At 34.9% G+C, this 18,181-nt stretch overlaps 1 protein-coding gene and 1 non-coding gene across 3 annotated transcripts; one reads left to right on the top strand and one right to left on the bottom strand.

Annotated features, from left to right (window-relative positions):
• Window positions 1–1,528: 1,528 nt before the first annotated feature.
• On the bottom strand, window positions 1,529–17,900 carry LOC137387301 (aldose reductase-related protein 2-like). 2 transcript variants are annotated; one of them, XM_068073675.1, is made up of 9 exons: window positions 17,774–17,888; window positions 14,657–14,812; window positions 11,257–11,373; window positions 9,896–9,991; window positions 8,285–8,401; window positions 7,672–7,778; window positions 5,015–5,189; window positions 4,147–4,244; window positions 1,530–1,931 (listed from the first exon to the last, which is right to left on the bottom strand). In XM_068073675.1, the coding sequence occupies exons 1-9, from the start codon at window positions 17,843–17,845 to the stop codon at window positions 1,823–1,825; spliced, it is 1,047 nt and encodes a 348-aa protein (XP_067929776.1). In that variant the 5' UTR covers window positions 17,846–17,888; the 3' UTR covers window positions 1,530–1,822. The 2 variants fall into 2 exon arrangements, with proteins under 2 accessions (XP_067929777.1, XP_067929776.1); XM_068073676.1 differs by lacking the exon at window positions 14,657–14,812 and having other exon boundaries at window positions 1,529–1,931; window positions 17,774–17,900.
• Trnav-cac (transfer RNA valine (anticodon CAC)) lies at window positions 5,846–5,918 on the top strand. The gene has a single exon. It is a non-coding gene; the product is annotated as a tRNA-Val (tRNA).
• Window positions 17,901–18,181: the final 281 nt, after the last annotated feature.

Here is an 18,181-nt window from a genome sequence, read left to right as displayed (position 1 = left end):
TTGGCAGTAATGAAGCAGATATCACTAGTATATCAACTGGTAATATCTCACTTTGCATGTGAGGGCAAGGCATTGGAAAAGATACAAGTCAGTATAAATAACTCATATTGCATGCTGGAGGACGCATCCAGGGCATTAGCCTATCATACAATCAGGCTATTGAAGACCTGGGCTTTTGCATTGAAACCTCAGGAATGAGCAAGCATTAAGGTAAGTTTACACTATATTGCCGTATCTCGGCATTGATGCCACAATACTTCGGTGATCTTCGATGATAATGATGTGATGTTCACACTATCACAAACCTATCCTGTTTTTCTCAGGAAATACTCCGTGACATAGTGTTCCTTTTCTCCTTTTAAATCTTTGACAAAAAACCTCTTTGTTTTCGTGGGCTGGAATTAAATACTAGTCTCGCAGCGAAAATCATAAATGGATATGAATAAATCACGCTATATGCGACTGCGAGGTACCATCACCGAAATGGTTTACATTTTAAAGGCGGTCGTCGATCCTCAGCAAAATATCGAGAAAATGAGACAGCTGCAAACTTTCCCGACGTGTCTGCATTACTTCATCGATGCCATCGGTTTATGGTTTACATAATCGACGATGAATGCTGAGAGGAAAACGCTGACCTACGGTGATATAGTGTGAATCAGGCTTAAGCTAGATCTATGTTGGCTTCCTTTGTTGTTATACATTGATTCCTATGAGTTGTAATATATCCACATTACCGGGTGCTAAACCCGTCAACAACGCATGACTGTGTATTATTTACACCTTCACATGTGCTATGCCAGAGCACTGCTTTACATTTCCATCTTGTTTCGCAACTGCACTTGAAAGTCAACTCGTGCACGACTCTAAGTGCGCATCATGCGCGTGATGAGAACATAGTCAATGCAGTAGCAGATGTTTTTGGTGGCTCACAACATTCCTTTCTGGTGATTTTTAACCAAACTGGTCTTGTTTGTTATTTAAATAAAGTTTTTGAGACAATACTATTATTAAATTAAAGCCTGGTATTAAATTTGTATCATTTTACAATGTGAACTGCTTTTTGTGTTTTCGGACCGCTTTTTTCTTTTGACTATTTTATGTTGATCTGAATACATGTTCGCAGTTGTTGGTCTAGGCGATATTTAAAATGAGGTTTGCCATAAACATTCACTATATCGATATATTCAGGATACAGTGCACTTACGGGTGATGACCTCCCTGTTTTACAGTTTTTTCGACTTATAGTGGGGAACTCAATGTTTCTATGCGGCATTTTTTTCCTCATGTCACATCAACAAAAATAACTATCTGCTCTCATCAGGTGATAACTTAAAGAAATATAGAATTCCATTTCTCTTAAATTATCACTTTATAAAAGCAGACCTACATCTGCTTGAAATGTACTTATAACTATATGCTTTTACATACAACCGCGCTTTTCAGGTGACATGTAGCAAATGATTCAATATTCTTTCTTGTCATAATTGTGTGAAATGCACTCAAGGATAGATTTGTATTTGTATGTGCAAAAAAATACCTTAACTTTTCAAGAGTGTGCACCAAAAATTTTTTTTTGATTATGTATGCTTGTGGCATTTTATTCTTGATATATCAGCAAAATGTACATACAACTTTACATAATACCAGAACTCCGGTGTCCTAGATTTATCAAACAGTATCCTTTTACCACAAACTAGCTTTTTCAGATTACCTGGTGCTTAATTAATATATTCAACATATGACAATTTACTAGTAGTTAGTAAGCTAATAGTTTATAGCTCAGCTCAGGCTATAAAACTACAACTGTCTGTGATGACTATCAGTTACTGGTATCTTCTCGTCCGCTGTATTTGATTGGTTCATTTGGTGTTGGATTGACCTTGCATTGATCTGCCAACTCAGGCCATGGAAAGAAGGGGTGACTAAAACTGCAATAGATATTCACATAAGAGTCGGCTCAGATTATCACTAATTAAATTTACTTAAACTGATAGGAGTTAGTTTAGCTTTATTGTGTTGAAATCTTTTAAGGCTATCACTGTGATCCTTCATTATTCACGGTTAATCAGGACCGGCACCCCACAAAAAGTGAAAATCCTCAAAAATAGCAACTAACAAACTCATATAGAATAAAACCACACTTTCATCAACCATAAGCATTCCTCTGTTCTTTAAGTTTGTTAAAGTTATGAAGGTCAAAGGTATTTGGGAGGCATGATGAAGGCATGACACAAGCACTTTGCCCTTTTACACTTCGCAAATCGTAGCAGGAATAGCAGTGAACAGCAACAACCGCTATCACAATGATGCTCTCTAAAAGAGGATCTTAGCTAGAGTATGAGAAAGATTTATGTATTTTAGTTTTTCTCTTTATTTATTTTGTTTGATTCGAATTTTAATGAATATTCTTTTTCCCTGCAAAGTACTGAAACCACATAAGGTGAACCTCACACTGGAGACAGATTACTGTATTTTTTATGCTTAGCTGTCTTTTAAAGGCTGAAGCACAATGGGAAAGTATCGAATGAATTTATGGGCATTAACACAGCAGCTGGCAGGAGAGTTGAACGCTAAAAATATGCATGTGTAAGAAGTGCTTGATATCACTGCCCACCACTTGGTCATATTTAGCTTGTTGACCCTTAGACAATACGCTTTAAACAAAGTACCGAATGCACCAAAAGAACGCAGCTTGATTCGCCCTGAAACTTGGTCACTCTAAAATGAAATATTGTATTCAATTACACCATTATGAATTAAAAATGTGTTGTAAATAAAACTATTAAAAATAGATGCAAAAAAATGTACAATTCATATTACAAAGCTAGTAATAAATTTGGTTTCTATAAATTTTTAAGGTAAACAATTTAGCATATGTTTTACACCTTTAGTGGGTTTTGCAATATATAATTTATTTAAAAATTTTTAAAAAGGATTGCAAGAAAATTTCAAACTTATATTACAAAGGTAGTAATAAAAATTTGTTTGTATAAATGTCTAAGGTAAAAGATTTAGCTTACGTTTTACGCCTTTAGTGTGTTTCAACATATAAAATTATATTTTAAATAAAATTCCTAAAAATAAATGCAAGGAAAAGTCCAATTTATATTACAAAAGTATTAATAAAAATTAGTTTCTATAAATGTCTAAGGTAAAAGACTTAGCTTGTGTTCTGCAATATGATCATCTCAAGGTTGACATTAGTGTTAGTGTTTAACAAGGTCTCTTTTTCGCTTCCAACATCTTGCAGCTTTAAAATTTGTGAGCTCAGGCATTTTCTGTGTACAATTGTGCTGGCTTATGAGTCATTTATAAGTTGATTTTTAGAAGATCAAATATTTGACCTATTGGCATTATGCGCATTTATTATGGATTGAGATTTCAAGGTCTGATGATGAAGTATGAAGCAATGTTGTACTGGTTTGAAATATAGCAAATTCAAATATAAACCTTTCAAAACTACGGATTGTCACAGATTAAAAATGGTTATAGATTTTATATTGCAACAGAATTAATTATTACAATGGTCTCAAAATTACCTCAACGTTACTAACCATTTTTCATGTATTCATATAAGTAATTTGTGTGCAGAGGAAAGTTTATACGATTTTTCGGTATTATGCTAGATGTCGGCCAACTTGACCCAAGAGATCCTCACTTAGCCCGGCATCTGAAGTACTAGCCAGCCACTAACTAGGTCACTAACTCGGTTTTTGAATCGGGGCGAGTGAGAACCCCAGACATAGCCACAGGCCAGAAGCCGGCCAGAAGTTAAAAGGACCTGCTGGCTCCCAGACCGGAGGGGCCCAAAGAGCCCGAACAATAAAAGTGCCTAAAGAAGCTCCCTCAGCGCACTAGACTCATGCTGAATGATGTTGTGTCTACATATTTGCTGTACTTGCATGCTTTTACTGTAAATATTTATTATGGAGAAATATATTATTACGCTCAAACCATGTCTGTTGCTAATAAGGGTGGAAACAAAAGCGTAACAAAATCGTTTACCGTATAACATACCTATGCGACTTCCACTTCTTTTTTACATTCCTGTTGTAACCTATTGACATGTTCCAATATTTTAATTCTTGTTGTCACTCTTCACGCTACCTGTATAACTTCAAGGCACAAAAGTTGGATTCTTACTTGTGTTTTCCGAGCATCCAGAATGCAAACAGTCTTAACTCTTTGTTTAAGCTTTTGATTTCTTCCATCTCTTCCTGGTTCAGTTCAAAGTCCCAAACCTGCAAACACGCTGTGTTCATTTAAATATGAGCTAAAAACTTATAGCTTTCTCATATTCTATGTCTATTTTAACAACAGTTTTAGATTTGTTTTTTTTTTCTGGTCGGTGTGATGGGATTAAAATAGTATTGCCTGCTCTATCATCATACACTCAAAGGGAGTTAACTTTATCGGTGACTGTTGACTTGCATATTTTAAAACTGTATTTGCATCTTAAAGACCTATTCACATGAATTGACACAGACTGTATAATGGAAGCCAGCCGCCCTAGAGCCAGGACCTGTGGGTCAGTTCCTGAGACAGACTAACGGAGGACCAACCCAGCACTCAGTTAAAAGTATTGGAGCCTACTCTGCCAGCTACCTATAAATATATATAAATATAGGAGCCGCACAGCGAAAAAGAGCAAAGCACCTTTACGCCTTCTCTTGATATATTTGATTGGGAACTTCATTCCCGCAAATATATACTTATTAACTTCAACTTGAAGTATACCGAGACAAATTCTGAGATTAGTCTAGTGAAGTGAAGGAGTCGATCAAGTTCCTTTAAAATTATTCAGCAAGCCAAATTGTAGCGAGCAATATATTAGTAACAAGTGGTAAATCAATTCTACCAATTACGCTGATGTAAGGAATAGTGATAAGAAATAGGTAACAATAGAAATGACCCTTTTAACGAAATGTTTTTAAAAAATAAGGGTGTGAGGGCATTGACTATTGAATTATTTTGTATACTGAATTCTAAACAACATACTGTAACAGCTCACCTTTAAGTTTTCCCTCAATCTTTCTGGAGTGACACTTTTAGGTACAACTATCAGGCCTCTCTGTATGAGATTACGGAGAACAACCTGAGCAGGTGTCTTGTCATGCCTATCAGCTATTTCCTTCAGCAAAGGCTCATCTAGCAAGGCTGGAGTTACAGGGCCCATATTTATAAACCTGCCAGGAGAGGAAACAGGGCTATGTTGTAGGATTTAGTAGGGTACTATAGTCATCCGCAGAATTTCGTTGAGGCTCACTACCAGATTTCTTATATCACATATGATTACTCATATTAATCTATATTATATTATACAGTAATACTAATTTTCTATACTACAACATGTTTGGAAGTTATTAAGTACTGAAGAAAATACTAATTTTAGTTTTTTTTATAGGCATTGAAATCAGCAATATTTGCTTAAAAATTTAGTTTAGGAAGCAAATATTCATATTGTATTAACCAAAATCCTAGACCACAATCAATATTTCTAAGTAATATTAGTTTATCCGTCATATTTTTTGCTATGATGAAACGCTGTTCTATAAATATACAAGTTGTTTTCAAACTAGCCAATCTATGAGAATCTATTAGATTCAACTCTTTTGAATCTTGATAGCAGTATCTCTAGAAATGGTTTGCCCTCTCATTTAGCAGATCAGCTAATAGTTTCGTCATAAAACACATGTTACTACCATGATTTAGTTTTAGCCTTTGCCTCAGTAGGCTGTTTTATCACGCGGCAAGTCTAGAAGAGTTCCTGTATACAGATTACTTGAGATTGTATTTATTGATAAGGACTAATTAGTTGCTGGGCTGTGCAGTAAGTGTGAATGGTTTCATAGTGTAGTGGTTATCACGTCTGCTTCACACGCAGAAGGTCCTGGGTTTGAACCCCAGTGAAACCATAGATTTTAATAAAATTATTTGTAAGAAGATTTAATCTTGCACTATTGTTTGAAGGAGTTCTACAAAAGGAGAGAAATTAAAAACTGCAAAACAAATTCACTTTCAAAACTGCTGACATGTTTAAGGAGATTGATGTGAATAAAGTGGCATTTTATATCAATTTCTCAGTTCTGTGAGCCTTTATGCTAAGATTTGCCTGTTATATAGCATTACGTGTTCATATAATCAGTGCTCGGTGATAAAAAGATAGCAAAGGAATTAGACATACACGGCTTATTTGTAGCAACATTTTTAAAGTTACAGATCTTTTTCGGGTTATTGCGGTTTTATGCATTAATATCCATTTTTTCTGTCACGCCACTACTACTCCATGCCATTAGCCTTTGATATACGGTAGCAATTATACCAGAATCTATTTGTGCATTGGTTACAAGTAGTATAGCTCTTGGGAATACTGGCTATCCATAATAATATTACACCTAGTAGTGTCTGGGCATTTAGTTGGCCAAATTATGCTACTTCAGTTGTCTTTCATTCACCTTTAATCATCGTATGTTATCGTATTTATGTTATAGTATGATCTTCTTCTCATCTTGATCTTATCGATGACCTTGTCTTTCATACATTGTTAGTACTAGAGTCTATTTTGTTAATAATAAAAAGAGCAGTGAGAACTGTTTTTAATTTCATTGTACAAACTTATCAATTCAATGAAGGATCCGAACGGGCTAAATATTTTTATACAGTTTCGAGTATTTTCCAGCTAAAGTCAGCAGTGGGATAAGTTTGTTAATTATATTACTTCTGAACAAATGCTATATATGCTATCATCTTCTGGTATGGCAAGATTGTCCTAATCTATATATATAAATCTCAAAGTTTGTCATCTGTTCGGATGTCTGTCTGTTCAGCTACAGTTATTAAAATTTTAAAATCATCAATCCGTATCACAGAAGATTTGATCACGGAACCTCCCATTCACCAGAAACTATGCTAAACCATTGAGCTACGCGAGATTGATGGATTCATCCGGCGATATATGTCGCTATGCGGGCGAAAATATGCATACCGCTTGGAGTGAGGGCGCAACATCATTTTATGCTTGCTCTCATGACTCTTATTAGTACGTTTAGCAATACTAGTTTACTCAAATTAGCCATTGGCAATGCACCAGGCTAATGGCAAGTAGGAGGCAACTACATTACCTGTCACTGTTTATAAGTTGATTTTTAATACTCGTGCAACGCCGGGCATTAACCTAGTACATTATATTCTCAACTAGAATAACTTAACCTATATTAATTCCTAAACACCCTTTAGTAACATTATTGAAATACAAATTTTATCGTTCAGTTCAAAACAAGTGACTTCTATAGTTTTTGGCTAGTTGATCAGCTGCCTTAAATTGGTAATGTTTTTCCAAGTTTGTCAAGTTTGTCTTTTGGATATTGATCACAGTATTTCTATAAATGACTTAGCCAATCAGCTAACAGTTTCATCATAAGATACACGTTAATACCATGACTATGTTAGGTTTGACAATTCTAGATGGTCTAAGAGCATCATGGAGGACTCTAGAACATTCTCATCCTTGCCAAAATCAGAGCTAAATCTTAAAATCATCTGATATAAATTAATTCCTAAATACCTTTACTAACATTATTGTCATATAAATTTTATTGTGGAGTTAAGAGTAAGCAACTCCTACAGTGTTTGGCTAGTTAAACAACTGTCTTAAATTGATAAACTTACGCTGGTCTTCCAGGTGAGCCAAGAGGAGAATACGCTGTTACAGATATTCCTCTTTTTAAACAGAATTCCACCAAATCGTACTGCGGCAGCCAAACATGTATTTCTATCTAAAATATAAATAGCTCAAAAACATTATTGAAACCTTATTGTTTATTTTTTGCTGAAAACAATAGCAACTATTTTTCTTCTGGAACAATAACATATTTCAGCAGAAAATCAGCATAAAACGTTTCCAATTAATTTTCAGACTGACAAGTCAGCCTAATGTAAGTTTTTCAGGAGAAAAAACTTTTTTCATATTCAACAGACTAAGGAGAAAGCTTAAGGGTCCTGTATGAAAAGGGGGCTCAGGCAGTGATGGACTAGTGCGCCATGAACTAAAAAGGATGGAAATCAACAATATGCTGTGACAACCTTTAATATGAAAGGTGCCTAAAGAAGAAGAAATATTCTCAACTTTTAGCGAGATTGCAAAGTAAGATCTCCAGTGACTTAGTCACAGCGCAACCAAACTTTTGTTATAAAGAAAGTAATGTCTTCAAGTTAAAGCTGTAGTTTTAGCTCCAAAACAGTGTCGCTTTTAGGGGAACTTCTAAGTATTAACACAACCTACCTGTACATTTGCAGGCTTGATTCTAGCTTCATTGTATATTCTGAGGGTCTGCTCTTCAGTGAAGTTGGATAGCCCAAGTGCTTTAACGAGCCCATCATCCACAAGTTTCTCCATTTCCTGTTGGCATAGTTTAAACGTTATCCTGCTAGTGTGTGATAACAACACTAGTGTTGAAAAAATGGTGTAAAAGAGGAAGTGGCCAATTCGTTAGAAAACTAAAAATCTTTTATTTCTTGAGGAATTTTTACAACGAGTGAATGTGTATTTTAAGGTTGATCTGTTTATGTAAACTGATTTTTTCTGATTGTATCCTTTGGCATTATCTAAATTATCCGTAGGTCATTGCATGGTTGCCTGACTCTTCATTGGTTCAATGGCAAAATATTATTGAGCTTAATAAGCTAATATGTATATTTATCGTTTTTATCTACAGATATAAATGCATATATATACTATACTAGCTATAACTACTAACTATACTAGCTAAAAGATATATATTTATATATAAATATATATATATACATATATATATATATATATTTATATATTTATATATATATATATATATATATGTATATATATATACATATATATATTTAATTATATGTATAATTAAATATATATATATTTAATTATATGTATAATTAAATATATATATATTTAATTGTATATATATGTATATACATATATATATTTATATATTTATATATATATCTATATATATATATATATATATATATATATATATATATATATATATATATATATATATATATATATATATATATATATATATATATATATATATATATATATATATATATATACTCATGTTACAGATTACAGGCTGTACTAAATAGTATGTGTATATATACTATACAGTATAAAAGCCTAAAAACTATACAATTTATATATGTATTGATATTAAGGTTTTGGTGGTTTACATTTTGTGGTCGTTGTGCCTTCCATTTTTCATTTTTCATTCAATTTCGGTAGTTGCAGTTAGTGTGAAGGCCATTACTCAGTCTAGTGGAACGTTCATGTTAGCGCCTTTTTTGATGTTCAATCATGAATTCATATCTTTCTAATGTTTTTATTACTGAGTCACCTAAAGAGGCTGTTCACAACACTATTTCATAGCACCAAGTTTTTTTTGTTCAGAGTGATGGCTATTCATCCTTCTAATCAAAATTTTATAAATATAAGCCTAGTTTCTCAAACTGACCCTTATTTTTGTGTTAGCCATATAGTCGATATCATAAAACTTTTTTTATAAAACTGCAAAAAAGATTCATGCAAACACACTTGAAATGCAAGTAATTTTATTTAGAACTGGTACATGATGCTTTGATCAGCATTTGACCCATCAAAGGAATATAGTTGTATTGCCTACCCTCCAAGGAATATAGTTGTATTGTCTACCCTCCAAGGAATATAGTTGTATTGTCTACCCTCCAAGGAATATAGTTGTATTGTCTACCCTCTAAGGAATATAGTTGTATTGCCTACCCTCCAAGAGAATATAAGGACCCATTAAAGGAATATAGTTGTATTGCCTACCCTCCAAGAGAATATAAGGACCCATTAAAGGAATATAGTTGTATTGCCTACCCGCCAAGTAGCCATGTGATCAATAAAAGTGGCTTTTAGGGTTCCATCTCTGTATGCTGGCCATCTCAGGGGTGGATCTGCCTCTAAACCCTCATTCTTAAAAACAAACACAACTAAAAAAACAGTTGTTAGTGACAGTTAAAAGCACATATCCATTTGACATTCATTTGACCTTCACCTATAATTTAAGCAAATTAAACTACTTAGACTTCTATGGGTCTTTAAAAACCTGCTGAGCTTAGAATGAGTCTCATACAATTTTAGAGGTTTATCTTGATAAAGTTACTATATTTATCCTGATAAAGTTATTGTATTTATTCTGATAAAGTTATTATATTCGTCCTGATAAAGTTACTATAATTATAACAACTATCTACTTTTAATGCCCGTCAATAAAGAAGATCGTATACACAAAATTGAAAGTGGAACAAGTAGTTTTCGTTTCCCTTAATGTGACAAAAACATCCTAAACAGCTTCAGTTACCAACAAAATCAACCTGATAACCATTTTTATGTTTTCAGATCATCTTTTTCAAGACCACAATTGTTGTATTATGCAGCTATCTAATTGTATCAAGGAACTAGCTGTACTACCCGGCATTGTCCAGGTAATAAAAAAAGTATTTGGTCAGTAAATTGATTTGTATTTAACATATAACAAATTTTCCATTCTAACTTTCAAACTACATATCATGAGAAAAGTGTTAGTTGAAATAATATAATAAAAAATAAAAACATCTGTAAAGGTTTTTAAACTTTGTCAAACAACTTTTAAATTTATATTTCCCCATATCATGAAGAAAATGTTTTGTGCAGGTCAAATAAATTGCAAAAATAAAACGAATATAAAAAGGTTTAGATGTAAATGGGAAATAATTAGCAAGTAATAGCTAAATTAAGTCGGTTTTCTACAATTAAAATAAAATATGATTCGGCAATTTGGTAATGATACAATTAATACGAACTGAGAAAACAAAATAAAAATCCTGAACATGTAGAATTGTTAATAACAATTCTTGCATAGAAGTGTGTGTATAAAAAGGTTACCGTGCCACCAGAAGCTATCCATCAAAACTTTGAATACGGGCACACTCCTAATCTACGGAGACTATTTCCGCAGAGACAATGTAATTGTCCGCGCAAGAAGAATTGGCCTTGACCCTGGATATAGTAATTGAACCTTACCAAAAATATTTCTTAACAGGGGCGTCGTAACGCGTGGCCGCATTGGTAAAATAAACAGCGAGCGCTATGGCTATATCTATAGCCGGAATGCAGACAGATGACATACAACATACATACTTTGAGAAATATATAGATGTTGCTAGCAACTAACAACTTTAGATGGCATAATGACTTACAGACAGTGAAACAGGGAAGTGCATTAGAAAGAGGTCAATGTAGACTGTTCTCAGCCTTTTTAAAGATTTTTCGGTTTCCTTTCGAACGTCTTCAGGAGCAAAGGCGACAGGGCTGAGCTGTAAAACAGAAGTATAAGCAAAAATGTTCGGCTGCTATACAACATTATTGCATAGAAGCCTTTAAAGACTTCAATTCTATAGGCAAGATGAACTCACAAAGAGCTGCCGGCTCTTTGTGAGTTCATTTTGGACAGTTTGGTATTGAATAAAAATTTGATGCAAAATTGTGCATATTCCTTTTACTATAACTTGGTGTCATAATTTGACAATAGCCTACTAATAGTTTAGCCTTTTATTGGCCTTTCAATTCACGTGAGAACATCACGTGACAAAACAATAACTAAATGTAACGACTACGTCAGAGAAATAAATTGATTCCAATCTACGGCAGCATTTTGTTTTTGATCTTTCAAGAGCTTGTAATCACATTTCCACATATTTTGCACCTACAACACAACAGAGTAAGACATCGTGAATCTTTTGATACCAAATAACTGTAATGTGAATTTTGTTGCAAGTCAACCTTTAAGCTGGCCCAAAACACAAGTATTACCTTAGTAGATTTTAGTAAAGGTCTAGATTTTCAGGTGAGTTACTCAAATTCATTAAGTAATTACTCTATTACACCCGCAATGCCGAACATTTGGCTGGTGCATTTGTAAAGCCCAAAAATGGTTCGAATTCAAAATACTAAAAAAATTCATAGCTGCAAAAAACTGCTACACAAATTGTAAGATTTTCATAAGTCGACCGCAAGCAAAAAATATCTTCTTGTAAAAAAATTTATCATTTTCCCAATGCATATTTATTTGGGAATCTACCACAACTGAAAGATAGTCATAGCAGGTTTTTTGCAGTTATATCTTACACTGAATTTCCTACTAATTGGCTCTGTACCCTGAACACCTCAGGAACACCTCGGTAGGCAAGGGGCTAAATGGCATTTGCAAATATGTAGCAGTCTTGCACAGCTTGTCAAATGAAGCTTACAGGTATAACCATTGTGCAATAGGTGAGAATTCTTACAGCTCAATAGGTTTCCTTCTATTGGTCTAATGTATTGTTCCATTCCTCCTATTGGTCTACTGTATTGTTCCATTCCTCCTATTGGTCTACTGTATTGTTCCATGAACCAGCTACAACTAGTTTAGATATTTTCAAACCAAAACAAAAAATTCAAACATCCAACATGTTCAAAATGTAGTAATAGAGAGTTGGAATTACTTATTAGCTCCAAAGGCAATTACTATAGAAAGAGACGCTGTCGGGGTCATTTTATACTCAATGCCACAGGTTTGTGTGTAACGCAATCATTGGATACACATGTTAACAGTCGAGAAGGATAAAATCGTCTTTTTAATCGTAATATACTGTTATATGGCTGAGAATGGAAACCTTTTTGTCACTTGAAGTGTTCAAGTATAGACCTAAAGAAATACTAAAAGAGTTTATTACAGTTGTTGGGAATTATGTGGCCTGAGACTCCAGATTTGTAGACATTAGTAGCAGTTGATTAGACATCAGAGCAGCAATTCCACGCCTCATAAGCTACAATCATTTGTTATCAATATTCTATTAACACAGCACTTACAGTGATACATACTTCCCCTAACTATTGCCTCTGTTAGCTGCTAAAGGGTCACTCATATCAAAATTTAAAATATTCACTCAAAAATTATAAATATATTTCTAGAATTTAAGATTTTCTTTGCTGTGTTAGGTGATCTGACTGCCAGAATGTTCCAGAACTTGATCGCGGTCACATCGCTCACAAGAAAAGAGTGCTTCAAAACTATTGCAAGATAAGGGAATAGTTTTTTAGAAGTCACTGTAGATTGATGTTAGGTTTTTCTTTCTCACTCATTTCTCGAATTACTGCTCAACTATCTTCCTTCACAGCATCATCACTAACCTGGCACACAAGTACTGTACATGCTTATTTACTTGCCCAGCAGATGCATGATCCTTCGATTTTGTTTACATGCTACTGAGCCCATGTGGTATACTTGAAGTGCCTGGACAGGATCAAGAAGTAAGGCCAATGACAAACGCTTGGTGACATAGCAACTAAAACATGACCAGTGTCTGTTGCTTAACACATGAAGTAGTGAGAATGAAAAAACCTTTCTTTTTAGAAAATTAATTTTTACAATTTCATGCTTTTGTATTCCATTACATATGTGTATTTGCATGGCTTTGCTAGCTAGATGTTGTCTTCAATGAAACTATGTTTTACCGTTAGAGTTTCATAACAACTCAACCATAATAAAGATTACTGCAAGAAATGAATGCAAAGTTATATTGGCGGGCAGCTACAATGAGGGTGTGCAACATCTTTAGTCAAAGCAAAAAATATTATGGATATAAAGTGAAGGCAGTCAATGCAATAGCAAATGTTTTTTTGACCCACAACCATTTCTTTCTGGTAATTTTAACTAAACTAGTCTTGTTTGTTAGTTAAATTACATATTTGGACAATACTATTAATACCTGACACTAAACCTGTTTCATTTTCAATGTGAATTTCGAGAGAAATTATTTGAATAAGTTCTCGGTGTTATTACTCAATATCTATCCATGTTATTACGTGCTCCTTTCAGCAACTCTTTACAATTAGGTGCTCCTGTCTGATGCTTCTTTACAACTAGATTCTTCTTTCAGAGGCCCCTTTACAATTAGGCACTCCTCTCAGAGTCCCATCACATTAGGGGTTCTTTTCAGAGGACCCTCTACGATTAAGTACTCCTTTCAGAGGCCTGTTTACAATAATAACTGAGCTTCTATTAGGTATCATAAAGCCTGGTTCCCATATATGTTGTAAAGCACCGGCGACAGCACCGCAGGCTATTGTGGTGAAATTTGAACCTACACGCCGGGTACCGCCGAGTACCACCGGTAGTTGCCGGCGGTCAATGCAAGAGTTTAGCGCTGTTCAAATTTTGCATAAAGCCGCAGGCAAAACCTTCCCGAAATGCACTGTACAGGTGAAGGTCAACGTTATCAAAACGGCGAGTAAACATTTTCAGGCGGTTATTAGCAATAAAGTTTAATGTTAACAGAAGTCGTCGAGCCTATAGCGTCGCAAACGTTTTGCTGCGCCAGATTACCGCCAGGGTCTCGCAATCAATATGGGAACCACGCTTAATATATGAAGAAACTGAGGTTTCTACAATGTACTAAGTAAACCTCCATGTCTGTGATTTGATACTTGCAGCTAATACTATGACAGGAAGCTCTATCCGTCTAGTTTTACTACTATGAGATTTAAAAAAAAACATGCATTGATAGCTTTTGATCAATTTCAGCATAATCTTTTCATAAGCTTTAAGAAATCTAATACCTTAGATGTAATGAACATTTCTTCTCTGGTGATTTTTCCTTCACTAATCTCCTGTTCGAGTACTTCTCCTAGCTCATCTTCATTTTCATAGTTCTGAGCGCAGTCTATATGTCTGTATCCAATATCTATGCCAGCCTTCATGGCTGCTCCGTTTGACTGCAAACAGACAGAACAAGACTATATGTCTGTAGCCCATATCTATCCCAGCCTTCATGGCTGCTCCGTTTGACTGCAAACAGACAGAACAAGACTATATGTCTGTAGCCCATATCTATCCCAGCCTTCATGGCTGCTCAGTTTGACTGCAAACAGACAGAACAAGACTATATGTCTGTAGCCCATATCTATCCCAGCCTTCATGGCTGCTCAGTTTGACTGCAAACAGACAGAATAAGTTCTTGTTGTCGTCTATTGTACAATGCACCTTCGAGTTACGTTGTCCCTGATTTACGTTTTTTGCCTTACGATATGGAGCACAATGTTTTTTTGTCTCCCTCCATATTGCATTTGTTCCGCAATACGACATCAACAAAAATGTTTTTAAAAATTAAAATTTGGCAGTCGGTGTGCCGAATATGTCGGAATAACAAAAATTCCCATAAGCTATTTGCCGAATTCTTTCCCACAACACTTGAAAAAGGTATGATGATCGCTCTCTCCCCTCTCTGCCCCTCTTCCCATCCTCTCCCTCCTCACTCCCTCACCCCCTCACCCGTTCACCCCCTCCTCCTACTTCCCCTCACCCCCTTTCCCCTCTCCCTCCCCACCAACTTCCCCTTCCCCCTCCCTTCCCCCTCTCCTCTCCCCCTCCCTCTCTCCCCCTCCCCCTCTCCCCCTCCCCCTCTCCCCCTCTCCCTCCCCCTCTCTCCCTCCCTCTACCACTTTACCCCTTCATCCCTCCTCTCCATCCCTCCCCCTCTACCTCTTCTTTTCCCTTTTCCTTTCCCTCTCCCCCTCCCCCTCCCCCTCCCCCTCTCCCTAGTAACATAGTAATGTTACACTTTATTGCAGATCATAACTAAAAAATGCACTAAAGTTACGGTAAATAACTATAGTTACTAAGGTTAATATCCTATGTTGTTAATAATTTTTAATATTTACAGCGAGTAAATGAAATTTTGACGTTTTCATCAAAAGGTGTTTGCAGTAGATGATTTCTATGAGTTTCTATACACCTCTATACAACATTCACGCCTTGCGATGGCTGACACCGGTAACAAATTAATGCCATATGGTGATGGTTCAATGTATATGGTTCATTTACCTGTAAGGATATGTTTACTGTTTTAGCAAAACATATCCTTACTTAAACATCGTAAAACATCTTAAACTTAAACATCCAAATAAATAACTCGGAATGACCCAAATTAGAATATAATGATTTTTAAGAGTAACAAAGTAAAATTAGAAGACAAACAGACAGAAGCTAGTCGTTTCCATAGCTACCAAAATCTATTTTACAAGCTTTGATCACTGTAAAATTATGTTTTTACGCTAACGCTTCCAAAATTGTTATGTATCTACCAAGTTTATAACGCTGTGTAATGCTTTGTCTATTTTTAACCATCTTTAATATCTTTAACTCTATAAATATCCTGTCTGTGACTTAAAAAATCATTTGTTAAAAACTAGCAGAAGCTTGCAATTTATTTTTATGTAAATGGTTTTGTAGAAATAAAACTGTAATGATTTAATGAAGTTCACGATGCAATTATAGTATTAATTTTTTTTCTTGTAATGATCTTACAAAGAATAGTTTTTTGGCTCTAGGTAATCAATAATAGGTAATCAATGATAGATAATCAATGATAGGTAATCAAATGACAGAAAATCAATGGTAGGTAATAATTTATAGGTAATCAACAATAAGTAATCAATGATAGGTAATCAATGATAAGTAATCAACTATACATAATCAATAATAGATACTCAAAGATAGGTAATCAATGATAAGTGAAAGATTCACATACAGCTGCAATCATCACGGGTACTATGTGCTACCTCATTTCGTAACAACAAAATTAATACAAATCCATGATTGCCATTGGTACTACATGCGTTGCGAAATGGCAATCGTGGATTTGTATTAACTTTGTCATGCTTGAGCATGAAGGCTTTCATATATTAAAGCCAACTAAACAAAAGAGAAGCTTTGAATACCTAACATTTTAATGATTTTTATAGCTAAATCTAACACATTTGTTAAAATTATTAGTAAACTTCAAAAATTCTTTAGAATTAAAAATATTTTTGAACTACCACACCCACCAACAGCCATATTGGCCATGCTGCCTAATTTTAGGCAAAATATTTTGACATGAGTTCACAATAATTGTAAGTACAGGCTGTATATGATGACATGAGTTCACTATAATTGTAAGTACAGGCTATATATGATGAGATGAGTTCACTATAATTGTAAGTACAGGCTATATATGATGAGATGAGTTCACTATAATTGTAAGTACAGGCTATATATGATGAGTTGAGTTCACTATAATTGTAAGTACAGGCTGTATATGATGACATGAGTTCACTATAATTGTAAGTACAGGCTGTATATGATGACATGAGTTCACTATAATTGTAAGTACAGGCTATATATGATGAGATGAGTTCACTATAATTGTAAGTACAGGCTATATATGATGAGATGAGTTCACTATAATTGTAAGTACAGGCTATATATGATGAGATGAGTTCACTATAATTGTAAGTACAGGCTATATATGATGAGATGGGTTCACTATAGTTGTAAGTACAGGCTATATATGATGAGATGAGTTCACTATAATTGTAAGTACAGGCTATATATGATGAGATGAGTTCACTATAATTGTAAGTACAGGCTATATATGATGACTTGAATTCACTTAAGCGCCATATACAGGCTAAATATAATGAGATGAGATCACTATAGCACCCAAGTACAGGCTATATGTGCTGACTTGAGTCAACTAAGTGCCCAAGTGAAGAATCTATACACTCATTTGACCAAGACTACGCCGCTGCCAACCTAAAGACTAGCACCTAAAAACAATTTTAAAACTTTTAGCGAAGTGACTTTATTAGTCTCACTGGGATATCTGATGGTTACAATACACGCAGTAATCTTACCAGCCATGTCCCAAGTCCAACTGTCGGCATACGCTGCCCTGTATGAAGTCTGACACTTCCTGCTGCTGCCATCTTCTCACAAAGACACACTGTTCACATCTGCCGTGTGTATTAGCTTTGTACAACTGACTGGTAGAGGATGTTCAAGGACATGACAGCACTCAGCACATGGCCGCTATCTGAACTGAAGCATGACGAATTGCTACTGTCGTATCTGATAGTTTGCTAATAATCATTCAATGCCAGGAAAATTCCAATCTTTGCTATACTAAGAGCCATATCCATCCATTTTTCCCAAGCCATGCTAAGGACTGGTGTCACAATACTTCGGTGATCATCGATGATAACCTGTGGACCTCGCATATCTGAGTTTTGCAGCTAAGTGCATCTGCCAACTGGGTCAACGGA

Source organism: Watersipora subatra, chromosome 2 (assembly GCF_963576615.1).
Source record: "Watersipora subatra chromosome 2, tzWatSuba1.1, whole genome shotgun sequence".
Taxonomy (NCBI): Eukaryota; Metazoa; Bryozoa; class Gymnolaemata; order Cheilostomatida; family Watersiporidae; genus Watersipora; species Watersipora subatra.
This window is presented reverse-complemented; position numbering and strand designations above follow the sequence as displayed.